The sequence below is a fragment of the Cajanus cajan genome, chromosome 6, assembly GCF_000230855.2.
Source record: "Cajanus cajan strain Asha chromosome 6, NIPB_CcT2T_4, whole genome shotgun sequence".
NCBI lineage: Eukaryota > Viridiplantae > Streptophyta > Magnoliopsida > Fabales > Fabaceae > Cajanus > Cajanus cajan.
The window spans coordinates 46,514,441-46,527,823 of record NC_138522.1 but is presented as its reverse complement, the minus strand read 5'-3'; the positions used below and the strand labels follow the sequence as shown (position 1 = coordinate 46,527,823).

The following is a 13,383-nucleotide window of genomic DNA, read 5'->3' as shown; positions in this document are numbered from 1 at the left end:
AAAATACATATTAGATATTAAAATCATATTTATATCATAAATAAATTAAATTTTTATAAAATTTAACATATTTATTTTTATATTTTTTAATTAGTGTTAAATTATTATAAATTAGGTCTTTAGAATTGTAGTTCTAATCAAATACTTAAAAAAAATGTTTATGACAGATAAATAAGTCATACTTAGGATATATATTTTTTTAAAAAGTTATATTCAAACCTACTAAATTATAAGATAATCTAATATGACCTAATTTATTTTTATCTTTAATTGTAATCATAGATATAAAAACTTGAAAAAAATAATTATAATATATATTTATACTTTTAAAAATTATATGTATAATTTTTAATACTAAAAATATATGAATAAATATTATTGTCTCCACTACCTAAAATTTCTGGATCCATCACTGACTATATATCAATTCTTTATAAAATATGATGTATTATATTATTAGTGTATTCTCTCTCTTTTTTTCTTTCTAGAGATCATGGGGCGTCTTCAATTAAAAACAATTGTAGTAAGTTAAACATAAATAATAAACTTCTTCTTTCAAATATTTAAGATAATTGCATATTCAAACTCAAAATTGTAATCTCACTTAATATATGCTTTTATTAAATAAAAAGTATACTATTGAAAACTAATTCGATGCAAATTAAAACCATTGATAGATATGTATATATATGACAACTTCTTTTTATAATGAATCAAAATGTTAATTACATTAAAAAAAAAATTGGTGAGAGACCAGTTATATCATCAAATAATAAATTGTATGTACGTGTGTAAACTAACATTAATTATTCTTTACGAAAAGGAAAATGATAAGTGTATATTCCATTTTTTAGGGTGCATGAATAGAAGCATGGGATGAAAATAAGATAAGAGAAAAGGTAAATATATACAAAAAGATAAACGTTGTTTCGTCCGAAATAACACGCCAAAACCCGTTTCGAATCATAAAAAGTTAATTTACATTGTAAAACATTGAATTAAATAATTATTTTTATAATATAATTATGGGGAGGTGTCAAAATTTTAAAGGTCAAAAAGCTGTTTCGAGGATATAGCAATCCTCAAACGAAAATTACTCAACCATTTTTATTTTCTTTTTATTATTTCTTCTTTCCTTTTTTTCGATACATGTTTCCATATTACTCTCTGTGTGTACAAGAGCACTACAATTGGTGTATAAACAGATATATAATAGTTGATGTTATTTGAGTTATGATTATCAAGTCTGAGATTCTAACATATAAATTCATTGCATGTATGGTTGAACCCGATTCAATTAGCAACTCATTGTTTAACCCAATGATTCAATACCACTATATCAAGTCAATGTACAGGACCATTAACAATGGTATTAACCTTATCATTGCAAATAGGATTCCCAAAATCGATTTAAATAGACAAAAAAAAATTTAATTATACTTTTAATTCCTCTTTATATACTATTTTTGTATCAAAACATTTGGAGGTTAATGATGGATTTAAAAGTTTAGAGGAAATTTGAGAAAATTTGAAAGATTTTATATGATGTAAGATTAAGTTTTAAAAATGAAAAGTTTTAATTTTTCCATTAAATGGAATTTTATGTGCCTGATTAGTGATTTTATGCGGAATAAGATATGAAATAATTTAATTGATTTGATTTACAATTATGCATAAAAAATAAATAAATAATCAAGAGTTTAAGAAGAAGAAAAAAAGGTTGATAATGGAATGAAAATATAGTTGAAAATGAAACTTTATCAAAAGTAATTAGATGGATTTTCTAATAAATATTAGTTAATGAAATTAATGAATATTTTATATCAATAATATAGTTATAAAAAAATTATAATGAAACTTAACTTGATGTAGTTAAATAAAAATTAATTAACTAAAAAAAATTGAGATACCAAAATTTAAATAAAAAATAAAATAAAAGTGAAAACACACAAGGACACTCATCACAAAGAATCAGGTTGCCTATAAAAGGGGTCACTCCTTCAATCAATCCATGCTATTCCAAACCTTTTCCTTCAGCTTCTATACCCTGCCTTCCAAAACAATATTCCACCTCAACACCTTTTCTTATACAAAACAATATTTTCATAAAACATAAACCATGGTGTCAAAACCTGGTTTTTTCTATGAACATGGGAACTTTTCATCAATCAAAATCTTCATACTCTTAATCCTTAATTCTATACTTCACAAAGCCAACTCAGGCTGCAACAACTCTGCTTCCAATTCCTTAGTTCCATTTCCACCTCATGAGATCCTCTCATCACTCCAAGCACTGCCTCTAGATGGCCACTTTAGCCTAAGGGACAATGGTGATGCTGCCAAGGACTTTGGCAACATTCACCATTTTCCTCCTCTAGCAGTGCTGCATCCAAAGACAGTTTCTGATATTTCACACACCTTAAAGCATGTTTTTGAAATGGGGTTTGCCTCAGAGTTGAAGGTGGCTGCTAGAGGCCATGGCCATTCCCTTCAAGGCCAGGCTCAAGCACATGGAGGCCTTGTCATTAACATGGAGTCACTGCAGGGTCCTGAAATGAAAGTCCACAATGGAGAATTGCCTTATGTGGATGTCTCAGGGGGTGAGTTGTGGATAAACATTCTGCATGAAACTCTTAGACATGGCTTGGCACCAAAGTCATGGACAGATTACCTTCATCTCACTGTTGGAGGCACTCTTTCAAATGCTGGCATAAGTGGTCAAGCCTTCAAACATGGACCTCAGATTAATAACATCTTCCAGCTTGAAGTGATCACAGGTAACTGCTCAAACACAACCCATTCTTAATTTTTCTTGTAGTAATTAAGGTTTTACTACAACTTTTTTTTTTTTTTTTTGTTTATAATCATGTTATTAGTACAAAATGTCTATTAGTTTCGTTAATAATTAATTTCAACTATATTTTTTTTATCTATAAAACTCTGACTTAAAAATTTTACTGAAGTGAATGAGTGCAGTAACACTTATTTGTTACAGGATTTGTCTAGGATAGTTAAAAAAAATCATTTATTTTTTTTTATATATAAAAACTCTCTCAGTAAGACAGTAAATAAATAAACAATTATTTCTCAGAAATAAAGTAAAAGTTGTTAGATTTTATCATGCGGACTGAGAATAATAGTGTGTGAATGGTGCATTCTATAAACTAGTTAACCATTTTGTGTGGCAGTCACTTTTGACTTTTCATCACAGTAATCTAGTTTGCAAAATTAAATCTTCTTTGTAGGAAAAGGAGAGGTGGTTACTTGCTCAGCAAACCGAAATGCTGATCTTTTTTATGGTGTTCTTGGAGGGCTTGGTCAATTTGGCATCATCACAAGGGCTAGAATTTCTCTTGAACCAGCACCCAAGATGGTGAGTGTATATTCACAGCTCTAATATTGAGCAAAAAAAAAATAGTTCCCAATAATATTTATGTATGACATGATCTGTGGCTTTTGACAGGTGAAATGGATTAGGGTGCTCTACTCAGAATTCTCAACATTTACTAAGGATCAAGAGTATTTGATATCACTTAAAAACACATTTGATTATATTGAAGGGTTTGTAATTATAAACAGAACCGGCATCCTTAACAATTGGAGATCATCCTTTGATCCAAAAAACCCACTTCAAGCGAGCCAATTCATTTCTGATGGGAAAACCTTCTACTGTCTTGAGATGGCAAAATACTTCAACCCTGATGAAGCTGAAGTCATGAATCAGGTATGACACACCAAGCAACTTATTAATTGCATGCTCAGAATTTAGAACTAAACCATTGATTATGAAGAAGAAGAAAAAAGTTCTCATCTCCATAAAATGCAGAGTGTTGATCACCTACTGTCAAAGCTGAGTTACATCCCTCCCACACTCTTCCTATCAGAAGTTTCTTACGAGGAATTCCTAGACAGAGTGCATGTTTCTGAGAAAAAGCTAAGAGCAAAAGGGTTGTGGGAAGTTCCCCATCCTTGGCTGAACCTTCTGATCCCAAGTAGTGAGATTCACCACTTCGCTGAACAAGTATTTGGCAATATTCTTAAGGACACAAGTAACGGTCCCATACTCATTTACCCCGTCAACCAAACAAGGTATATATCTATATCTCTAGTCAAACATGACACAAACCAATGAGTCTAAGACTTACTATACATCTCAATTTGTCACTGGATGACAGTGTAACAATCAGTTACTTCGATAGATCATATATTATTACGAGAAAATAAACTATATACGGATAGTGTAACATAATAAGGATAATTTTTTTATTGATCGACTATAAAAGTTTTTTACCGTCAATACGTATTCATCAAACTCTATGATTATTATCTCCAAAAGAATTATACTCTATTAATTTTCATGATCTGAGTCATGTTTTACATTTTCTTGTTACAGGTGGAACAGAAAAACATCTTTGGTTACCCCCGAGGAAGATGTTTTGTACCTTGTGGCATTCCTATCCTCTGCGGTCCCGAATTCAACAGGTGCAGATAGTTTAGAACACATTCTAGCCCAAAACAAAAGGATCATAGACTTCTGCAACCGTGCCCAACTGAGAGTGAAGCAGTACCTTCCCCATTACAGCACAGAGGAAGAATGGAAAGCCCACTTTGGGTCACAATGGGAGGCATTTGTAGAAAGAAAAAGGGCCTATGACCCACTAGCCCTGCTTGCCCCTGGCCACAAAATCTTTCAAAAGGCACTATCTGCTTCATGTTAGTTTTAGTGTGAGGTTGTCACCTATTGGTAATTAGTAATTTTTCTCTAACTTTCTCTTAATATTCTCTTTATTATCAATTGAAAATCACAAATTTAGATAAATTTCATCACTAAATCAGGAGGGATTTAAGATGCGAAATCCACAAAATTTGTGATTTTCAATAAGTTTCGACCAACAATTAAAAGAAAAGTTATTAAAAAGTTGTTAAAAAGAGTATGGTTAACGTTTCTCTTGATCGTCTATGCTTCTTCCCTGGCCTTGCTCTCAATAACTGTGACCGTGGCCAATGTATTTTCTATTCAAACGGAAGCTTGCTTTTTAGGTTATAATTAGAAGATTGGCTCAGGGAAACACCAATGATGATGAGCTGGTTTGGTGGTGATATTTTATTGTAAGCTGTTTGCAGAGAATTGTAAGATTAAATCTTAGGGGCACCCTTGTAAGAGAAAAATATTAGCAAAGAAATTTATTATTAAATGTAAAGCAAAGGTTAAATAAAGAGAACTGTTATTACCTTTTTCTTCTTCTTTTTAACTGTGATAACTAACCATTTGTTTGTTTAACAAAATTTTTAACCATGATCGTATAAATAGCACGTTGCAAAGTAAGATAAAAAAATCTCTTCAAGTTAATTTTTCGGTTGGCCACCTCTCAAAAATTTATACAATTACTAGGCGTTTAAGTCCTATTCTACTGAAAGAAATGAGCTGCATAGCTCATAGGTTCTAATCCTGCTATCAAAAGTCAAGTTTCAATTTTCATATCAAGTGAACTGTTTTTCCACTTCATCCAATTTTTTATCCTAGCAACTTTTTCTCATGTGATGAAACCATCTTAGACAAATTTTCATCTTCTTCTCAATAGTTATTATTTTGAGTTTCTCTCAAGTACATTTATTAATAATATAATCTATTAGCAGTACAATAATTATTTACGGTGTAAACTAATTGTAATATTGTAATAACTAACTATTTTTACATGTTAATAATTAGATAATATTTTTAATTATTAACATGTAAAAATAGTTATACATATATGAAACTTCAACTCATCTATTAATTATTTTACATCTACTTCTACAATTCATTCCTCCACGTTCATTCAAACTAGCACTGTCCAATATCACCAACAAAAAGTAACATTGGCATTATACCCAACATAATAGGCCAGACAATTGCAGATTATACATATCACACTTCCTTCAGGCTTCATCTACCTAAAATATCGACACGCCTGAGTATTTAGTACAAAAAAATATAATAATCATTTTCATACATCAGAAAAAGAAAATCATATTCAGAGAGGATCAAATATCCTTTTCCTTAATAACCCTCGACCAATAGCAAACAAATTCTTCCTTTCTATCTTTTCTTTCCCTCCCTCCAAATATTGCACTACTTTTCCGTATTCAAGTTTGACCAGTGTAAAAAACGCAAATTACACTAACCATCCCTATAATTTCCTGAATTTTCACACTATAATTCTACCTTTTAAATTCCCACAATAACCTCCCTTACAGATAATTACGTATATCTTTTTTACCCGTACAATAACCTCCCTTAACATAGATACATGATATATTGTGTTTTAAACAACTCATTTTCGGCGTTAAAAAGACAGGAATATTGTATGAAATTTCAAAACACCCATGTCTAATGAAACTTCAGAAAACCACGTTTTGTACGTCCAGATAAAACGGTTGAGAAAATTCAAGGATAAGTTCTTATCCGACCGAAAACAAGGGCAAATCAAACACTAGCAAACGGATCAACTATTTTTACAAGAAAATCTTTTAGTGACATTGCTAACAAAATTTTCACCAGCATCATATGACTGAATTTAACAAGCACCATCTAATATTAGCCAGAAACACATGGCCCTTCCAGCTAAAAGCAACAAAAAGCAGCGTATCCTAGTGCATATAACCTTAATAATATTCATTCCCTCTTAGTAGCATCAGTCCAGCCAAGGCCGGGCCTGCTAACTTGACCCTGTGGTTCTTCATAATCTCGTGCATCACGGATTGAAGCTTCAAAGTCGGTAGAATCACTTGCAACAGGAAGAAAGCTACTGATATCATCCCTGGCACCAAATCCTCCAGCCCGAATAACATCATCAGCTGTTATGGATGCCTCCATGTTTACATCCCCAGATGCATCAATTTCCTCAGGACGTGTACCCTTTGGACAATTTATCTTTGTCTCTGTGACATCCTGTGAAGATCTTGTAAAATTTTTCAGAACACCTTTGTCATCAATCTCAGGATGATTGGTGTCAGCCAATACTTTGTCCACAGAAGTGCTTTCCTTGTTATCTGTTGAACTCACACAATCAAAGTCTTTATCGAGGGTATCATGTAACATGATCAGTGATTCAGTGCATCAAACGAAAGTAGATGAAAAAAAAAAAAGTCTGATACAGATTTCTCAAGTAAAGAGAGTTCCATTAAGTAAATATACATTTCCACCTTATCTCTTAATCAGTTTGAAAAAAAATTCAAAAAATGTATTATGCACCACAAGACCATAACTCCCTCCTTAAGAAAAAAACTACCCCAGGGCAAATTCTAAAATAGGTGTTAGCACCCATTTGAATGAATTAAAAAGCATATCCAATTTATTAATTTTACTCGGTCTTTGCAAAAGAGTTACATATCCCTTGAACAAATAGCTTGCTATCATTGCTCTAATATGCATAGGAACTCATACTAAGCCTTCAAAAGGCCAAAATGTGGAGAAAAGTTTGAATCAAGTGCAAAAGGTTTCCAAGAAAATGCATAAATTATCTGCACTCTCCAGAGTCCAAATGAATGGTCTAAAAATTCTAGCATGTCATTGCTTTGGCAAGCTTCACTCCTTGACTATAATTTAAAAAAATAAATATATTTGACTCCCTTACTTCAATTGTAATGATGTGTAAAACAATTTTCATGGCTGTTACATTTCTACAAACATTTGCACCTAGCTTCATCAGAGTAAATTCACTGACATAATATACATTGTTCAATGCACTGCCAAGTATCAACTTTACACAGTAATATCAAAATTTCATTCCAAATGAAAAAGTGGTTGAAGTGAGCTTCAGATGAAAGAATTAATTGATAGCCCTCACCACGCAGCATTTTATCTGATTTGTTCTCCATGAAAGATAAAAGCGTGCATTAATAGATCCACATTGTTTTCCTAAGTAGGTTCATTTACTGTCTCACAGTCTCAGTAGGGCTGAATCCTCCAAGTTCCACAAATTCTTCTGAAATTCTTCCCTACAGAAAGAAGTAAATTACCTTATCAATGTCCAGTTCCCAAGTTGCATGATCGCATGATACAATTACTCTAAAATGGAGAGCTTTCAAGACCACTGGAGGAAAAAATGACAAGTACAAGAGGAGAAACATCCCACTATGAATACAATATCTATGGTACAGTATTGGAATTTGCCTAATTATGAAAGAGTACAAACTATTAGGAATTTGAATGTTGAATTCCTCGTGTTGAAATAAAAGTCATCTAGCTTAATAGTATTTATTATTCGTTATTTTATGTTGTTGTACCAGTTGTTTTCTTGTACTATAGACTGTACATAGCATGATAGCATCTTTCTTAGGGATTAAAAAGGATGCAAGATAACACTCATGCGCACTCACATCCAAGGATTTGGATCATCTTTAATATTTTCCGGCTATCATTGTGGTTCACTCTACTGCAGGCGTGGCAAACAAGTACAGAGGTATGCATTGCACATAATGATGAGAACATTAAGCTTCTACAAGGATGGGAAGGTGTACCAAACCCAGAGCAATATTTTAGACAATTCTAGACTTGTTGAGAGACTGAATTATCTCACTATCATTCATCTAAATATTTAATTTGTACCGAGCTTGTTTAACCAGTTACTACAAGATCCATGAAATAGCCACTTGAAAGGTTTAATTTGCATTCGGGAATACATCAAAGGTGCATGAGGTGGGATCAATATCTTCTTTATGGAGATAAGGGACATACTCAAGTAGTCTCATCTAAATGGATGCAAAATGATTCGGGTCTCCATCTAAATAAATATTCAAATTCAAGATCTTGTGTAGTAATAGGAGAAAACCCAGCTTTCTAAAACAGTCAAAACAATAAGTCTATTTGAATAAACTTCTTCGTATGCACTTCTAGAGGAAAAGAAAATAAGAAGAAAAAATTAAATTAAATTTTTCAAAAGTTAAAATTAGCTAATGCATAAGCTAGTTTATACAAATTTTCTCATTATTTTTTTAAAAAGCTAATTTTTAGCTTATATTGAATCTAATTTTTACTTAAGAATATTTTTTTTTTCTTTTTTTAATTCTTCTTTAATAAATACTTATAAAGAAGTTTATCCAAACAGCTATGTGGTTGCCAAGTCATGTTTAAAAACAAAATAAAATGTATTGATCCATGACACTGGCAATATGTGAACTAAAATATGAAGCTATGTCATTGGCAACATAAGATCCTGAATGGGTAAAACAGTAACTTCAACTTTAAGAATGAAAGTTTCGATAATTGCAGCTAATCTGTGACACGATGACCAAACATGTAGAAATGGACAGTCCATTTCATTTGGGACAAGATTTTGTAGGGTATCACAATTCTACACACAGGTAAGCTTAACGTATAGAGAATCAGACAGTCCAATTTGAATAGTTAAGCCGCCATACCCACCTTTTTTTCTCTGCAGAATTTTGAAGCAACCGTAAGCACGACTCCCTAAATAGTCCACCCAAAACATGAACAAAGAAAAGTACTAGGTCTGTCTACTCTAATCACCAAGACCAAGTAACTAACATATTTACAGAAATTGTCACAATTATTTGTGCCTTTTATTATATTTTTGCATCAAGATATCTCATAATCGAAGACTAATTGCTTTCAAAGCTTAAAAATCACAAAAAAATAATTTAGTCTTTCTCAATAAAATTTTCTTCGCAAGAATCGAATTCTGTCGAAACTCGAAACTCATTTATCTATTATTATTATTGTATACAGATAAGTTATACTTGCCTAAATTACACCTTATTAAGAGTATCTTTGGATAAGGCTTAAAGAGTTTCTTTACCGAAATTAAAAGTACTTCTAAACTAGTATCAAAACATGCTTTAACAGTATTAGTAGTTTTGTCCTATGTGTAGAAATAACAGAAAGACATACGGTAGCATTATTAGGTTTTGTCTTGGAAAAGAAGGAAGAAGTAGAAGTACCTGAATCAATGGAAGTGAAGAGTGATGAAGCGCTGATTCTGCAGGTGAGGATCCAAAAAGCAGAGCGAAGGTCGGTAACCGAATGAAAGAGACGAGGCACGTGTCTTGCAGAGGTTGCGTTTATGTTACGCTGCTGAGTCTAGAGGCAACAGGTATGTTGCTGTTGCAGTGTTGCCATTCAGAAAATATCTTTCTTTTTTCTATTACAAATTATAAAATTGGTTTTATTTTTATTTTTATTTTTACTGATTTATATTGAAAATAATTGAGGGAGGGGGATATATTTGTATTGTTAGTGGTACTTTTTTTTTTTTAATAATATACAAAGCAAAAAATTATATTTCTTGTAATTTTGAATAAAAATAATATTTTAATGTGTTTTATATTCGACATAATTTTTTATTGTGTATATTTAAAATTTACACTAATTTTTTAAAAAATGTACAAATTAAGTCATATTAAAAGTTATAATAAATAAATATATGTAATACATAATTTAGATTTTATTTTTTAAAAATAATTTATATTATTATACAAGCTTATTTTTATTTGTATTTTTCTCTATGATAATAATGAAAATCAAATGTAATGATATATTTAATTATTCCACAAAGTTAACCTTAGTATGAATAAACAAAAATTTCAAACTCATTCATACATCATATAAACTAATCTAATAATATATGTAGTTTTCGTAGTAATATACTAATATTTCATTTTTGACTAATCTAACTTAATTAAAAGATAAATAAAATTTAAACAAAAATTATTTTCATCAAGAATTAAATTCAGATATTATATGAACAATTCAACAAGGATCCAGTAATATATGTTTTGAAAAATTAAATCCTAAATATCGATTTAAATAATTGAAGAATAGATCTACATGGATAATTACGAGTTGAAAAAAAAATATGTGAAAATCTACCCACCAAATATAAGTCATTTAATCTAAATTGGATTGTATACAGAATTACAACTTACAATTGGAGTCTTGTCTATTTTAAATTTTAATTTTATATTTTTATAAAAATCATTATTACAAAATTAAAGAAGTGAAAAAAGTTCATTAAGCATCATTTCCATCATCAAGAGTCCTATTCCACTCACTTTTCAGTTTCTCTCTCATGTCACGTACATATAATTTTCATTTTTTCATATACATAATTTTCTCTCATTAATTTGAAATTGGTCTCTTCTTCCTTCAACTCTCTTTAGGAGAAAAATGGGTGTCATAGTGTGATAATTATTGGAGTTTCTTCCACCAGTAAAGAAGAACACGACTTCATCACTAAGTTTAAACCTTTCACCTATCTTTGCCTTCATTTATTTGTTGCACCTCTCTTACTCATCTTTGTTTCCATTGGTGATGACGATTTTGTAAAACATGTTGGTCACGTTCTACCACCCAAAATTGTTATACAATGTGTCTTTTTAGAGTTATTTTTTTACAATGGGAGCTAAAAGTCCAAACTAAAAAAAAAAAAAAAAAAACTCTAGGAAAATAGATAACTGAAATAATAAGTAAATGTATTTGTATCCATGGAGGGGGGACTTGAATATATGCACACCTTCAAACATTAAATGTCCACGCTTTGCTAAGTTATTGGCAACCTAATTTGTTTTACGAAGAATATGTTTACAAGTCATCTTATGATATTCCTCGATAATGTTCATCACTTTATTTACTAAAGAGTAGCAAGAGTGATGTTTAAAACATCCATCATTTAGGAATCACATTGATAATGCAAAGTCAAACTCCTCCAAACTAGGACCATTAAGGTTACCATCTCTAACAATTTTTAAGCCATGGTAGATAGTTTAAAACACAGCTTAAACCACCAAGCATAGACCCAAATTGCAAGAGAAAGTCACAACAAAGTTTCCAAAGCTATCACATACTACACCTCCACAAGAAGTAGTCCTTTCATTTACAACACCACCACAATTTAATTTGCAAAAACCCGTGGAAAAAAATCTCAACAAATAGGGATAATCTTTCTATGTAACACATAATTATGAGTTCCCAATCTTAAAGTGTCAACACTCTTGTTGTTAAAGATTTCAAAAACACAAGCTCGTATTTCATTCATCACACAATTTTTATCAAACCTATCATGTTGGAAAACCACTTTATTATGCACATGCCAAAGTGAATCCAAGGCTACAACAAAAAAAAATCCCCAATTTGCCATGGTTGGCGACACATATCGTTGGTTAAACATTATTCATTTACTTCCATCCATATTAAAAAAAGTTGGTTAAATAAGCTATCAAACAACTCAAGCCACAAACTAGAAACTTAAGAACAATAATGCATATAGTGCATCAACGTTTCATCTTTTGTTAAGTTGATAGGGCATGTGGGAGACTTGGACTTGACTTTTAAATTTGGTGCAATTAGTTAGCAAGTTGGACTGAACTACTAATCACAAAAAAGTTTTAATAAATTGTGGCCCTTTCCAATCCCATATGTGGTGAAAACATGTGGTGAGGGATTGTATTAGATGGAGTATGAATGATATCAGATGTGTTTTTCATATTGAAGACATCGTTTAAGGACGTGTTCCATGCAAAACAATCTGACTCTTCATGCAAAGTAGAGGGCATAATGATTAGATTTTATACTATAGTAGGTAGAAGGTGCTTTATAAACTACAAGTGCTACTCTCCATTAGAATCAACATAGTTTGAGACATTTTACACAATCCCCTATTGGAATAAAACATGTAGCAACATCAACAATGGCTATAAATTTTAGGAGCCAATAATCCAACCAGAACAAAATCTAAGAATTGCCACCTACCTTCTATATTAATTTGTGCTTTACTAAACTCCATACACTACAAACACCATGTTAAACAAATTGAAGCTAGGGATTTAACAACAAAATATAGCAAAAAAGAATTACCACACTTGTATTTAGCTTTTTGAACTCAGACCCACAATTTATTAGGTTAGGAAAAAATATTCCAACAGTTCTTCATCATAAAATAATGAATTCATATGTCAAGAATTTCAAATACCAAGACCTCTTTCTACCTCTAGCATACAAGCATGTCATGCCATTGTATGAAACTTTTTGCCATTAGCATCAACTCCTCACAGAAAATCTTCAACAAATAGTAGTTTATTCTACTAGCATAAGTCCACCCAAAAGTCATAAGAAGTTTGGTAACATCATAAAATATTTAATCTACAAGACTAGTTTGGTAAGCAAGTTAAATCAATTAAAGATTTAGAAAATCATAAATTAGAGAGACTGTTAAGATACAGTTAAAGTCTTATATCATTTGAATAAAATGATGAATATAAATTTATATACACACCATTGTCTTTTTTGATTAGATATATTTTGGTGAATGGTTGTATGTGTATATATTAAGTGACCGAAAAATTATATCAAGTGAACTTATAATATTATTTTATTTAACTTTTTCT

General features: G+C 30.9%; 2 protein-coding genes across 2 annotated transcripts; one reads left to right on the top strand and one right to left on the bottom strand.

The window, feature by feature from the left end:
• The first annotated feature begins 2,003 nt into the window (after positions 1-2,003).
• Positions 2,004-5,245, top strand: LOC109811464 (cytokinin dehydrogenase 1). Its single transcript, XM_020375225.3, has 5 exons — positions 2,004-2,777; positions 3,246-3,373; positions 3,464-3,724; positions 3,827-4,089; positions 4,394-5,245. Exons 1-5 carry the CDS (start codon positions 2,120-2,122, stop codon positions 4,716-4,718), a joined length of 1,635 nt encoding a protein of 544 aa, XP_020230814.1. The 5' UTR covers positions 2,004-2,119; the 3' UTR covers positions 4,719-5,245.
• Positions 5,246-6,438: 1,193 nt separating this feature from the next.
• On the bottom strand, positions 6,439-10,103 carry LOC109811426 (uncharacterized). The gene is made up of 3 exons (XM_020375180.3): positions 9,943-10,103; positions 7,830-7,980; positions 6,439-7,032 (listed from the first exon to the last, which is right to left on the bottom strand). Exons 2-3 carry the CDS (start codon positions 7,858-7,860, stop codon positions 6,656-6,658), a joined length of 408 nt encoding a protein of 135 aa, XP_020230769.1. The 5' UTR covers positions 7,861-7,980; positions 9,943-10,103; the 3' UTR covers positions 6,439-6,655.
• Positions 10,104-13,383: the final 3,280 nt, after the last annotated feature.

What these genes read in the sequence shown, in the direction of transcription:
- LOC109811464 (XM_020375225.3), top strand. Translation starts at nt 2,120, where the DNA reads ATGGTGTCAAAACCTGGTTTTTTCTATGAACATGGGAACTTTTCATCA. An exon ending in TTGAACCAGCACCCAAGATG is followed by an intron (nt 3,374 to 3,463) that starts GTGAGTGTATAT and finishes GGCTTTTGACAG; the next exon opens with GTGAAATGGATTAGGGTGCT. An exon ending in AAGCTGAAGTCATGAATCAG is followed by an intron (nt 3,725 to 3,826) that starts GTATGACACACC and finishes CATAAAATGCAG; the next exon opens with AGTGTTGATCACCTACTGTC.
- LOC109811426 (XM_020375180.3), bottom strand. Translation starts at nt 7,860, where the DNA reads ATGGAGAACAAATCAGATAAAATGCTGCGTG. An exon ending in ATCAGATAAAATGCTGCGTG is followed by an intron (nt 7,033 to 7,829) that starts GTGAGGGCTATC and finishes TGAGTTCAACAG; the next exon opens with ATAACAAGGAAAGCACTTCT.